This window comes from Triticum urartu, chromosome 2, assembly GCF_003073215.2.
Source record: "Triticum urartu cultivar G1812 chromosome 2, Tu2.1, whole genome shotgun sequence".
NCBI lineage: Eukaryota > Viridiplantae > Streptophyta > Magnoliopsida > Poales > Poaceae > Triticum > Triticum urartu.
In genome coordinates this window covers 18,067,029-18,080,982 of record NC_053023.1, presented here as the reverse complement: position 1 = coordinate 18,080,982, position 13,954 = coordinate 18,067,029, and the positions used below count along the sequence as shown (strand labels likewise).

The window sequence follows — 13,954 nt, the reverse complement described above, 5'->3', positions numbered from 1 at the left end:
AGAAAAACAAGAACCCTCCACGCGTTCCTGACACTCCCTGGCAGCACTTCAATCCTTATCCGTTCCAACCCACGCGCTTATCACTCTACTCTCTTTCTCTCTAGCGACGTTGGACTGCAGGGCTCGCTCGAGTGCAGCTCTGGCGAGGTTGTGCCAAGCCGGCAGCCGGGGATGGTGGACGCGGTGAGCATGTAGTCTGGCCTCCTCCCCCAGCCACAGAGCATCTTCTTTCATCGTGGAGGCACGGCGAGTGCGGCGGAGGGCGAGGAGCACGTGCCCACGTGGGCTGCAGCGGATGCAGCTAGTGATCTGCTGGTCCGCCTGTGTACTTGACTTTCAGATCTGAAGCCAGGTAGAAGAAAGAGTCGGGGACATCTTTAGGATATTTTAATGCTCCTGCTGCTGCAGTACGTGTATTTTACCAATTGTAGTGTTTTGCTCATCATGTTGCAGCAGTTTTGTTTGGAGTAGCACAAGATTGATGTTGCTTACTCTAGTACTTTCTCTTTTCTTTTTTATTTCAATATTCGAAGTCAATGTTGTAGTTTTCAGATCATGACGCCACACCACTTCGTATTGCACATAACCGATCAATCTTCGGCGTCACAACGTCTTATTTCATGTTGCTGTAGTATGCTGGATTTGGTGGTGTACAATACGGTCACAAGCGTCAACACTAAACTTCACGTGAGGTTGTGCATACTTATCTATTACTCCCTCCGTCCCATAATGTAAGACGCTTTTGCAAGCTATGTTAGCTTGTAAAAGTGTCTTATATTATGGGACCGAGGGAGTATCATTTTTTAGTGTTTGTAAATGACGTTTAATGGGTACACCATGCCTTTGATATGTACGGGATAATTTTTTTGAAACAACACTAGCTAGTATACATCTATGGTTGGATTGGAGCAGAGCAAGACGCGGGAGGCAGGTCGGGTAGAGGTACAAGAGGAAGAGGTGAGAAAGATAGTGATGAAATTTTTGATGTTGGACATGATGCTTCTCCTTCTCAGGGCCAATATAGTCCCTTCTTCAGCCCCCAAGCACAAGCACAAAAGGGCTCAACAAAATAGCAAGTCTCATGCGGTCCCTTGACTTGACGACGTCTCTTGTGGGTTGTGTTCCCAACACACAAAGCAAATTGGTGTGTTGCGCGAGTGCACTAGATTTACGAAGCGTTTGATTAATACAAAAAAGATTTTTTTTCTGATTCTAGATTAACCTATTAAGAGAGTATACCGAAGATCTGTCGATGGTTTGAGTAGTATAGCTTGGAGATGCAATTGCCATCTAATCTACTAATATTACCCTACCATATAGTGTAGCCTGCCAATGGCACACCAATTAATGGCACAAACCACGAAGCTTGATATCGTTTTCTTAAAGAAGCAGATCCAGGGAGCTTAGGATCGACCAAGCATCATCAACCTAGCATGTCCGTTGGTTAGTCTGTAGTGACATGCACATTTGATCTTTCCACCGTGAATTGCATGTTTCGCTGTTGGCTAACCACCGGCTCCTCTTCTGGGCCACAAAATCGGCTGGTTTCGGACCGGCGCGTGTTGCTACCTGGTTGCAAGCCTGCAACGTCTCTCATGCCCAACCAGTATGTGACTACGTATACACCATCACCTGTGAATTGTTACTGATTACGAGTACTAGTTAATACTCCCTCCGTTCAACATTACCTATCATGGTTTTAGTTCAAAACCAGAATAGGTAATATGAAACGGAGGGAGTATAAAACAGTAACCCTCTCGAATTGAAGGGATCATTAATTAGCCACCGGCTGACGAGGCTCCACCTGGATGATTAGCAGCTGTTGATACTTGCCAACTTGCCCGAGTTCGAGTGCCAGTTGCTCACATTCTGAGTTGTGTCGTATGAATCTTAAAAAATGCCTGTGGGCTGTGTAACCCTCAACCCTAATTAGTTAGGCATGTTAATTAGTCCTCTAGTCAACACTATAACCACATGCATTTCAGTCCCAAATTATAGTCAAACAGTGTCTTGAACTGGAAGGATCATTAGTCAGCTGAAGGTAATTACTCCTCTAATCAAACTTTGTATTTAGCTAGGGCCATTTCAGTCCCAAATTATACTCAAATCAATGCCCAGAATTAGAAGAATCCTTAATTAGCCTATGGTAATTATATTTATACCCCACAAAAAAATTATACTCTAATAAAAAATTGTAACTAGGGGCATTTCAGTCTAAATTATACTCAAACCACCGTCAAAAAGGGATGCATGGGAGTAACACATATCATCATTCACATGGTGACTTAGCAGGTGAAAACCACCGTTCAGTGCAAATCTGAAACTTTCCCACATAACCACCGGATCTCAAATGGATAGATTAGATAAGAGGTGGGATACATTTTATAATCTGGACGTAGAACTGAACCTTCTACCACCTTCCGTAGTTCTGTTGGACATAATCACCGTAGAGCTCACCGGAGATCCAGCGCCTGTGACGGCGGGCTCAAGAGAGTATCGGCAACAGGATCTTGTTCATCCCACCCCATGAGAAAACTCCAGATTTCCTCCCCCAAGATGTAGCCCAACGTCTTTGGCGTCTCTGCCATGACACCTGAAGCGGAGACCAGAGCATCACCGGGTGGTATGTAGTACATGTCTCCATTTAAACCAACAACCAGTTCACCAGGGACCGGATCAACATCCCATAGCGGAGTACCTTTGGCAAATGCATCCCACCGGAGCCTACAAAACAGTAAATACATGTAAGAATTAATGCAAGCAGCGACAATCTATTTTCGGTAATCGTGGTTGATGCTCGCTCCACTCATCCATGGCGACCGACCACGGTAGGAGGCACCGCCGCTGAAAAGGCCATGGGAACAACCAGGCGTCCGGCCCAAGCTGCATGTTGCAGGAAGGCCTCACCTCCGCCGTCCGCCCGGTGGCCGGTGGTTGCCTCACAGGAGGTTAATGCTTGGATCCGACAACTCATCGATGAGTAGTAACAATCCATAGAGCGGAGATATTTCGTGGGGGTACAAAACAGAGAGATGAGGAGATAACCGTTTGCATGGTGGAGATCGACGTACGTCGTGTGGTGAGCCATGAGGCCGCCGCTGCGGGAGAGGAGGAGCTCGAGGTTGCGGGGGGCAGGTTGCCGGCCGACACACACAGGGCAAGTGAAGAGAGGGAGGAGGGCAGGAGGCAGTATGGTCGTATGGATACTAAGTACAGTACATAACATAACATGGTACACGCTGGAGCGCGCCATTTCGCCTACTCGATCGCCGCTGTTCGTTTAGACCAAGAGATCAATTATTGACGTGAGCATTATGGGGTGCAAGTTAGGATGAGAATACGTATACTGCTAGAGAATAATTTGGCTGTTGGGAACGAACAAGCTGTTTGTACCTTTTCCCCCTTTCATTCAACGGAGACCGTAGGGCTCAATCCATTGATTACGTGGGTTTGTGAGAAGAAGGGATCAGATCTCGGTAGGATGGTGCTAGCGTGTTTCAGTACTATACTTTGCTAGTGGAGGAGGTCAACTTCTTGCCATCTCCACAAGCACAAGCGATGCATGTGATAAAGTTTGTATTCTTTCTCTAAAAAAAGAGCCCCGCCTTAGAATGGTCTTCGGTTTCTCAAATAACAAAAACCCCAACGGCTGCCGGTAGCAACCCGGCCATGTCGAGAAAGGATTGGGATGATGCGTAGAACCTTCCCATCATGGTAACAAAACATATATGAGATCTCGCAAAAAAAAATAACATAAGCTTTTTTGATAAAAAATATATATGAGTGCCAGGTCAAATGAATTTCTTATTGTCAAGTCGTTTGCAATTTGTAGCAAACGTGGTTCAGTCAGCATGAAGTGGCCACGGCTAAGCAAACAAGTAGTAGAATCTAGCTGGCCCCGACGTTGCATTGAACTGCGTGGCGGTGCTACTGTACAACATCACCGATTGAGCAGCGTCACACCGGCGTCGGGTGCTACGATGGAGCACCGATGCAACCCTGTCATGTGGTGTTGCAGTGAAACACCGCGGGCGGTGTCCAGCGCTGCGATGGAACGCCGCCGCGCCGGTGTTGTTGCTGTAGTGAAGCGTCGTCGGCAGCTATCCGTGCTCTGACGCAACGCTCACCGGCGGCTCCGCTGCAGTGAAGCATCGTCGGCGGCTACCCGTGCTCCGACACGGCGCTCGCCAGCGGTTCTATCACGAGCGAGCAGCCGTGCATGGCTGTGACGGTGCTACGTTACAACACATTCTCTGTTGCAAAGGTCTATCACGAGAGAGCGGCCACGCGTGGCTCAGATGGCACGTGCATCTTGCCGCTGAGATGCGACCAATCGGATGGCTCTGCAGGTGTCTTAATTCTGTATCAAATCAACCGGTTGATTTATAGCAGCCGCTTTTTTTAACTACACATTACAAATCCTACTAGTACTACTATGATTAGGAGTTTAGGACACGCCTGGCTCTACCTTAACTAACTCAAGTAGTACAACTCAAACACGTTGTAGACATTACGTAGCTAACACCTAGTACTACTCAAACACGTAGACACTAGCTAGGAAACTAACCCTAAGAGTATCTCCAGCAGCCGCGTTAAGCGCCGCGCGTAAAAAACCTGTTTGCCGTGCGCGCTTCGGTTGGTTTAGTGCGCCCGCCTATGCTGGCTCCAGCAGCCGCGCTACAATGCAGTGCGCGCGTGCCGCTTCAGCAGAGCGCAAAAATACAGCGCGCGCGCCGCAGAAACCACATATACATGTATTATGAGCAAAAATGATCAAACAAACAAAATAAATCAACAATAAATAGTTCAATTTCGTTATCATTACAACTCAAACAAATAGTTTATCGTTCAGTACAACAAATGCAATAAACACAACAAATAGTTACAATGTCGAATGCAGATATCATCATGCTCTTTGTCGTCTATGCCATGCCCACCACTCTTCAATCAAATCATTCTGAAGTTCATTGTGCGTTGCGGGACGCCGAATGGCATGATAGGAGGCAATAAAACGGGCTACCCTTTCAGCCCTCTGTCGCACTCGCACGGGATATCCCAAGAGCTCATACTGTGAGTAGTCTAAATCTTGGTCACGCTCATTCTCGATGATCATGCTGTGCATGATCACACAAGCGTGCATGATGTACCAAAGCATTTTTTGATCCAAAAATCTAGCCGGTCCTCTCACAATAGCAAATTGGGCTTACAAAATCCCAAATGCTCTCTCCACATCTTTTCTAGCCGCCGCATGAGCATTGTGGAAGTCAAGATTTTTCTTACCTTCCGGCTTTTTCAACGGCTTCACGAAGGTTTGCCACTTTGGATAGATGCCATCCGCTAGATAATAGCCATAGTTGTACGTACGGCCATTTGCTACAAACTGCACCGGTGGCAACTCACCGTTTGCAATCTTATTCATCAGTGGTGACCGGTTGACAACATTGATGTCATTCAAAGATCCAGGCATTCCAAAGAATGCATGCCAAATCCAAGTCTCCTGATCGGCCACCGCTTCAAGGATTATAGTGGAACCCTTTTTTTGGCCATGGAATTGCCCATGCCATGCCTTTGGACAATTCTTCCAACTCTAATGCATGCAATCTATTGAGCCAATCATGCCAGGAAAACCGCGAGCTTTGTTCATCGCCAATAGCCTTATGACGTCTTCAGCATTGGGAGATCTCAAATACTCCTCGCCAAACACTTGCACAATTCCCACTGCAAAGCGCTTGACACACATGATGGCTTGGCTCTCACCCATAGCCAAGTGATCATCAACAAGATCAGCCGGTATACCGTATGCCAACATACGCAAAGCGGCTGTCACCTTCTGAAAGGTGCTATGCTCGAGCTCTCCGGCGGCATTCCTCCTTTGCTGAAAAAAACGGTCATGGCTCGCTAGTTTCTCTGCAATGCGCCTGAACAACTCGGTGCTCATCCTAAACCGGCGACGAAAATACGACTCGGGGTATATGGGATTCTCCGCAAAATAATGCCTGATCAATCTGTTGTGGGCATCGATCCTATCCCTCCAAATTTTCTGCCGACCCATAACCGAACCACCGTGCTTCGGTTTTTATATATATGCATAGCTAGGATCATTGCAAGATCCTCCTCCTCTTCCATATCAAATTCTTCTTCGGAAGAATCATACGACGAACTCATCTACAATGTTCAATACTATACTATAAAAACTACAATTCAAAACATGCATCAAATTCATGAAGTTTGAGCAATACATAACTTGTAGGCGTTTTGTCAAACACCTTGCGGGCGCGGCGTGGCAGCGAGCGCTCGGGCGCTGTTCCTCGGACGAAGGAGGCGCGCGAGCGCCGGCGGGACTAGGAGGGGATGGGGCGGAAGCGCGGGCGCGCGGGGATAGGCCGGGGAAGCCTGAACGGTCGCCGGGGGGTGCGGGCGGCGGCGGCGGCGCGGCCGGACGGGGGGTGGAAGTGGGAGAGGAAGTGCGGGCGCGAGCGCTGGAGTGTGCCGCGCGCTGCAGCGGGCGCCTGAAATACACCGCGCGTCTAAGTGTTTTCGACCGCGTGCCCAACCCGTTATAGCGCGCGCCGTTTTTGCGCGTCCGCTGGAGCGACCCGTCGCGTTACGCGCGCACTAAAACGGCCTAATTTGCGGCGCGGCGCTAGTTTAGCGCGACCGTTGGAGATGCTCTAACAAGACACGGGGCGCCCAAACCGAGTCTAACTCAAATACCAACTCGCGTCTCTCGCCGTTTTAGATAAGATCGAGCCATCATGGGCAGCCATCGATCGGGGCATCATCGGAAGCCACCACAGCCCAGAGCAATTAAGCGCACAAGGAATCGATGGCGGCGCACGAGCAGGAGAACCAGCAGGGTGATGATGCCTCGGCACAGAGGTCGCCTTTGCCACACAAAGTCGTCACGGAAATCCTTGCCTACCTGCCGGCCAAGTCCGCGGGGCGCTTCCGCTGCGTCTCACGTTCATGGCAGGCCACGCTCTCGTCGGCGCGCTTCCTCGAGCTCCCCCTTCGGCGGGCAAACTACCAGTCAGCCGCCGGCCGGCCAAAGCTCTTTTTCAGTCCTACGGAGGAGCTCTCGGACGACTACTTTTATGCCTGGCAGCCGGCGGCGCGACGACGAAGCTGATGCGTAACGACTTGCTGCGCCCCGCCCTCCTCACCAAGCCGCTGCACGGCCTCGTCCTCCTCCGCTGCGCCCGGAGTGGCGGCTACTACGTCTGCAACCCGTCCACCGGCGCGGTGCTTCCTCTCCCCGACACTCGAGTGCCGTCCAAGAAGACTTTCCGGCATCCACTCCCGTACTACATGGATGTGGTTTACGGCCTTGGTTACTGCTCGGACACCCACCGGTACAAGGCAGTCCGTATCTTCAGCAAAGAAGAGGTTAATTCCGTTGATGCCCCGTGTTGCGACGTCTTCGTTCTCGGCGGTGACACGCCGGCGTACTGGCGGCCTGCCACCTCCAAGCCTCCGATGTGCGTTGTCACGGAGGCGAACCCGGCCGTGTTCTTGAACGGCCACCTGCACTTCCTCTGCCGCTACGATGGTGGCATCCTCACTTTCAACGTCAGGGACGAGACCTTTGGTTCCCTGCCATTGCCCCCATGCCCTCCGGGGCAGGATCCTCTCAGTCTCAGGACGACGGAGCTCGACGGGTGCCTATGCGTCTTCAGCGGCGGCGACCCGTGCCATGTATGGCTGCTGCGTGATTACAAGGCCCGACGATGGGAGCAGCTTTGTTGCATCGACCGGGCGGCTTGGCCGGAGCCACAGCGGTCGCAGCTGCAGTCGAGGTGGATAGCTCCTCTCTGTCTGTCTAATGGTGCCAATGGATTGGAGAAGAAGATCATGTTTGGCACGGGCACTTGCAAGGTGTTCGCGGTAGACCTTAATGGTGGAGGCGTACCAGAGATTCTTTTCCGGCCAGATGAGGCCATCGCCGGCAGTTTCCATGACACGTATGACTACCCGGCGCTCGGCCTGTTCGAGGAGAGTCTTGTGCCTGTGGGCCGCGACGTTGAGGAGATGGTCTCCTCTTCACCGGTGATGGAAGCTTGGTTCCACGTCCTCAAGTGGTTGCCAGCACGGTCCGTCTCGAGACTCAGCCTCGTGAGCAGGGCATGGCGCGCCATGATCACCACCAACTCTTTCATCCTATCGCACGCCGCCGTCCACGCAACACGCCCGCGGATCAAGTTTGTCCTCGACCCCTTGGTGGGTTCATTCAGTGACCTGGATGAGCACATGAACAACACCTTCTTATATGGCCTACCATTGGATAATCCTGTCCAATGTTCTCAGCCATGCCATGGCCTAAACTTAGGGAGGTGGAGCTTTGGTGACTACCTATACAACCCTACCTTGGGCCTTAGTGAGAGAATACAACAAGTCAAGAGAGACGCAGTCTTGTTGGGCAGCTCAATCGCGTTGGGGTACGACTCCGAGGTGGAGGACCATGTCATAGTATCTCTTGCATACGAGGAGAAGAACATGGCAACACGAGAGTACAAATTGAGGTGTGACGCGCGTTGGCTGCGGACAGACGATGACTGGTGTCCGCATGATCCTCCGCTCCGCCAGCCTACGTGAATGGCAAGATTTATTGGGTGGTTGAACCTATGCTTGGGCCGGAATCTGCGGTGTGCGAGCTCTTGGCATTCGACGTCATAAACGGAGAGTTCAAGGTCATGCATGGTCCTTCGTGGAGCAGCCATGGCGGCGGCCGTACATCCATCCTCGAGCTCTATGGTGCTATCTCCATGGCATGGTTCAACAAGGACAAGAATGCCATTGACGTATGGAGGATCAAGGACATAATGGACGGGGCTTGGTGCGTAGTGTGTCGTATCGAACTCGATAAGTTCTTACCGCAATACTCATCGAGGGAAGTCATGTTGATGTGTGCTGACACAATTGATGGACGGATTTTGCTCAACACGGGGAGGTCATTGGGCTACTATGATCCCAAGACGGCGGCGCTTGAAACCATCTACACTGTTGGTAAGCCACAAGGTTACAGGGGGTTCTCTGCCACAACTGTCCAGGACAGTCTAGTTCGCCCTTTTATGAGGTGGTGGTGGTGAACCATATATAAACTAATTACCTACCCACCTCATTGTGCTCTTTGCTTACTACTGTTAGATTTTTTTCATTAAAAAGACAATATTGCTGTTAGAATTTTCTCTCTCGATAATTTACTCTGATTAATTTTCAATGAGATGATATTACGATTGTCAGTACAAGTTTTGTCACCGAGAATATATGGATCGGAGACACATAACGCTGAAGCACTTGTAGGCCAAGGAGCACATTTCCTATGAGATCACATAAAAATGATGAACTTCCAAAAAGATGGAGTCGGCATATTCAAAGGGTAGTGTTAGACGCCGGTTGGCCGGCCCGGTCCTGTTTTCCACCCTAGTCGTCTGATGTGTGTTGTCCGTCCTCATCACAAACGAGAAAATACATTTCAAAAAAAAAAACGAGAAAATAGAGAGGCACAAAAGCCCATGTGACTACCCGTCCCCGCAGTTTCCCATATAACAACGCAGTCAACGAGTTGACCAAGAAATGCCCAGCCGATGTCTGTCTACCGCGTACGTACATCACGCGTCGACCCGCTGATGACTAGTAGTAACTTGGTAGCATCTTTATTCTTTACCCAATTAGCTAGCTCAAGTTATTTGCATGGTAGGTATATATTGGTACGCACAAAATCGACCATCGATATGGTTAGCAAACAAAGTTTATCTTGCTTGTATGCATATGTGGAGGCTCGGTTTTCCCGGTGTGGACGTATCTTTTTAATTAGAAGTCTCCTAGTAATTGATTAACCAGGATGTGACCAGTTCCTAGCGATTGATTATCCACTATGAATGTGACCAGTCCTCTCTGTGACATTTTTTTAGTTGTTGTTACATGCTTGTTAGTTACTCTACTTTGGTGAGTTGTTAATTAGGGACAACTAACAAATGTACAGAGAATATTAAGATGATTTTCTTCCCTTTTATAAGCCTGCTTTGTGCTCAGTTTAACGTCTCTTCTATAAACTATGGGCTTTCAGTAATTACAATTTGTTTCATTCGAAGGTATGGAAGCATTCTATGCGACGCTGCTACACAAAGTTGCATCCGACACCGATATAATCATATGTGACAGCAACCATGCTTGAACCGGGCAAACTGAGGGCTATCTGCCTAAAATCAAGGCCAAGACCAAGACGAACCTCTCTCGTGCGCAAGAAATTGACATGTAAAACTTGAACGGGTTGTTTCTGTACTCATGTTTCCCGCATATGAACTGCTTGTGAATCCATCAGTTTGTGACAAACAAAGATGAAGAATTGTCACACGATGTTTGATAATATACTACTAGCTACTATACTTTGCAACATGATGTGACCAGTTCCTAGCAATTGATTATCCACTATGAATGTGACCAGTTCTCTCTGTGACATTTTTTTTAGTTGGTGTGAGATGCTTGTTAGTTAGGGACAACTAACAAATGTACACAGAATATTAAGATGATTGTCTTCCCTATTATAAGCCCGCTTTCTGCTCAGTTTAACGTCTCTTCTATATACTATGGGCTTTCAGTAATTATTATTTGTTGCAGTTGAAGGTATGGAAGCATTCTATGCGACGCTGCTACACAAAATTGCATGCGACACCCATATAATCATGCGTGACAGCAACCATGCTTGAACTGGGCAAACGGCCGGCGGGCTATCTGCCTAAAAATCAAGGCCAAGGCCAAGGCCAAGACGAACCTCTCTTGTGTGCAAGAAATTGACATGTAAAATTTTAACGGGTTGTTTCTGTACTCATGTTTGCGGCATATGAATTGCTTCTGAATCCATCAGTTTGTGACAAACAAAAAGAAAGATTTGTCACACGACGTTTGATAATACTCCTATACTACTACTTTGTCACAAACAGAGAGGAAGAATTGTTACACGACGTTTGCAAGTTAGTATAGTGCACACCACATCCATGCAACCGGCTCTGGAATTTAAGTTAGGTACACAGCCCCTCATCCTCCCTCCCAATACCCGCCCCACTACCGCCATCTCCTACCACCCCATCGTCCTCTCCCCTCGCCGTCACTAGAGACCAGTGGCCAGGCTAAGTCCCGAGTCCCAACATAGGTCAATGAAGGCGGCGGCGAGGATGTCTTTGCCCCTATAGTCTTGGATGGTGAGACGGAACACTCCGTGTCGACTATGTGTGTACTAAGGGCTTACCCATTCCGTTTACACTACCAGTGTGATCTAATTACATTCAATTACGTTACCTTTTTCTGAACTAAACACCTTTAAGTAGAAGCAACAATGAGATGCCAGAATTCGCTCCTGACAAGAGTGAAACCCTGGTCAGCATGAACACTCCACCAAGTCCTCACCACTAGGTATACACACCAGCTCTTAATTTGGTATCCAAATAATTGTTACGTTTTGAAGCATGGCCAAACATTGCAATCTATCTCTACTTTCCATATACTATGCCACCAATTTTCCCTACTACAGCAGGCAACAAGAAAGATGTGAGCTGCAGAATAGCCAAAGAGCGAGCACACACAATATGCAGCAGGATATCATGGCCAAACAGTCGAATGAATTCAGGAAACAACTTGAGCTAGCGAAAACAGACAATAACAAATACTTGGAAGGGCTTTATTATTGTAAGTTATGTCCTTAACTCCTTATACGAAAGTCCTTTATTATTTATCTTTATATAAGCTGCAGAACGCACAAATAAGATAGTATACCACACTATCACTCCGGGGACACAGGAGCATCCGCAACTGAATTTTCTTCACGCCACCACATAACATAACTCCAAATTTTCTCCAATAGAGTTTGTCCGGAAAGATTCTCCTCCCTCACGGTGTCATCCAACTTCTGTGCCGTTTCTGCCCAAACACAGTAACCATGGTTAATAACGATAGTAGCAAGCTATAATTTGTAAACTCAAGACACGCTTGTGTGTACTGAAGAATCTCTCTCAACGCTCAAGAATTTCCACCTAACTTAGTCACGACTCACGAGATCGTTCAGAGCACAGTTGCAGAACATCACAACAATCCCCTTTTCCTTTCTCTTTACTACCAGCAGCAGCGTACACTACATCTAAATCTAGATTATGCAAACACGAAGATGATATATAAAGCAAGATCAGAGATGAGGTATATCACCAGGTGGCATATAATACGTGTCTCCATTTAAACCGACGAGCAATCCACCGCCGGCCGGATCATCTTCCGATGACACCCACAGCGGAGTGTCCTCATCGAGGAGCGCACCCGTGGCGGAGAGCCTAGAAAGCAAGAAGTTAGTAAAGATTCAAGCAGCCACAAGGAGACTGGAGGGAGCAATATGGTCCTGGAGATCATGCGATCATGTCGGGAGATCTCCCTTGAAACCCCTGATGCTCGATCATTCCACAGCTCCAACCAGCCATGGCGACCAACCACGATGGGAGGCACAAAGCACAGAATTTAGGGGAGAAGGAGGCATCACCACTGATGGATGTCCGTCGCATGATGAGCCATGAGGCCGTGGTAGAGGCTGCTGGGGGCGGGTGAGGTCGATCGGCACCAAGGTGGAATGAGGAGAGGAAGGAGAGGGGATTGAGCAATATGGTGCCGGAGAGCCACCGTTGTTTGATTCGATCAATCATTGCTGGTTGTTGGGACTGAACAGTTATTACTCTATCGTCCAAAACGGGGACCAAAGACCAGACACATAGAGTCCATTGACTTAGAAATAAAGAAGTGCTCTGTTAATTGGCGGATAAACCAATGATGGCAACATTCGGGGCACACTTGTGTGACCTGGCTCACAATAGACAAACCACATACCGCGAACAAGAAGGCAACACATAAATTTTATCATCAGTACTCATCAACTCTGAGTTTGCCACGGATGACTATTAAAGAAGGCATCACCGCACTAATTGATCAAAGCCACGCTAAAAATTGCCAAATAGTCGGCACTGACAAAGGAGCAGCTTCGAGTATGAAGGTGAGCTATAAAGGAGAACTAAGCAATTTTGACACCGGGAGGATCACCGGCCCCAGAGCGGTGCACGGTATTGCTAAAAATTGGCAAAAAAACACTAATATTAGAGCATCTACAAATGGATTGAGGAAATCTTACCATCTAAACGTCCGCGGGCGCGTCCACGGACATGTTGGCCCACCGCACATTCGTCCTTCGGAACAACCAAACCCTTCATATTCAAACCTTCATTTTCATGAAATAAAAATCACTAGATCATATAGCACAAAATGATTCATCGATCAACCATTCAACACACCAAAATAAAACACGATTCAACAATTTAAGAATTCATACGTAGGAGATACACGAATGAATCAACCGCTTCTGGTGTTGCGCTCGTGGATCTTCTTCTTCTTGCTTTCGCCAAAAAGAAAAAGATCTTCTCGTTGAGCAATCACTGGTTGTCTTCTTCATCCAAGAGTCTAGTGTCCCACAACATGATTGTTGAGTATGTATTTTGTGTTGCATGTATATTGGAGTTGTGGCCCATCTCCTAGTCTTGTATAGTTGAGGTAGAAGCCTTTTCTGTAATTATATATACGTGCACCCCATCAATACAACGTTTATTGTATTGCAAACTTTCCCGTCTACATGGTATCATCTTGGCCGTTCCTCTCCTAGGGTTCACCACCGCGCCCTCCCCGCGCGAGCAGTCGCACCCCGCCACCGCCGCACTATGCCGCCGCCGCGCCCTCCCCCTCTCCTGTCGCGCCGCCGCCGCTCTGTGCCGCCCGCTTCCGCCTCCCCGCCGCGTCGTCCGCCGCCGCCGTGCACCCCCTGCTTGCGCCGCTGCCGCCCCGTTGCACCGCCCCCTCGCCGCTGCTTCCTCCCTGCAGCGCGCCCCCGCACCCGCCCTGCCGCCGCTGCCTCTCCTCTCCCGGCCCTCCAAAA

The 13,954-nt window shown here is 48.8% G+C and overlaps 1 protein-coding gene across 2 annotated transcripts; it reads right to left on the bottom strand.

The window, feature by feature from the left end:
• Positions 1-2,257: 2,257 nt before the first annotated feature.
• Positions 2,258-3,273, bottom strand: LOC125540711. 2 transcript variants are annotated; one of them, XR_007297364.1, is made up of 2 exons: positions 3,046-3,273; positions 2,258-2,724 (listed from the first exon to the last, which is right to left on the bottom strand). XR_007297364.1 is itself a non-coding variant. In XM_048704293.1 (2 exons), the coding sequence occupies exons 1-2, from the start codon at positions 3,251-3,253 to the stop codon at positions 2,454-2,456; spliced, it is 453 nt and encodes a 150-aa protein (XP_048560250.1). In that variant the 5' UTR covers positions 3,254-3,273; the 3' UTR covers positions 2,258-2,453. The 2 variants fall into 2 exon arrangements, 1 of the variants encoding a protein (XP_048560250.1); XM_048704293.1 differs by having other exon boundaries at positions 3,072-3,273.
• Positions 3,274-13,954: the final 10,681 nt, after the last annotated feature.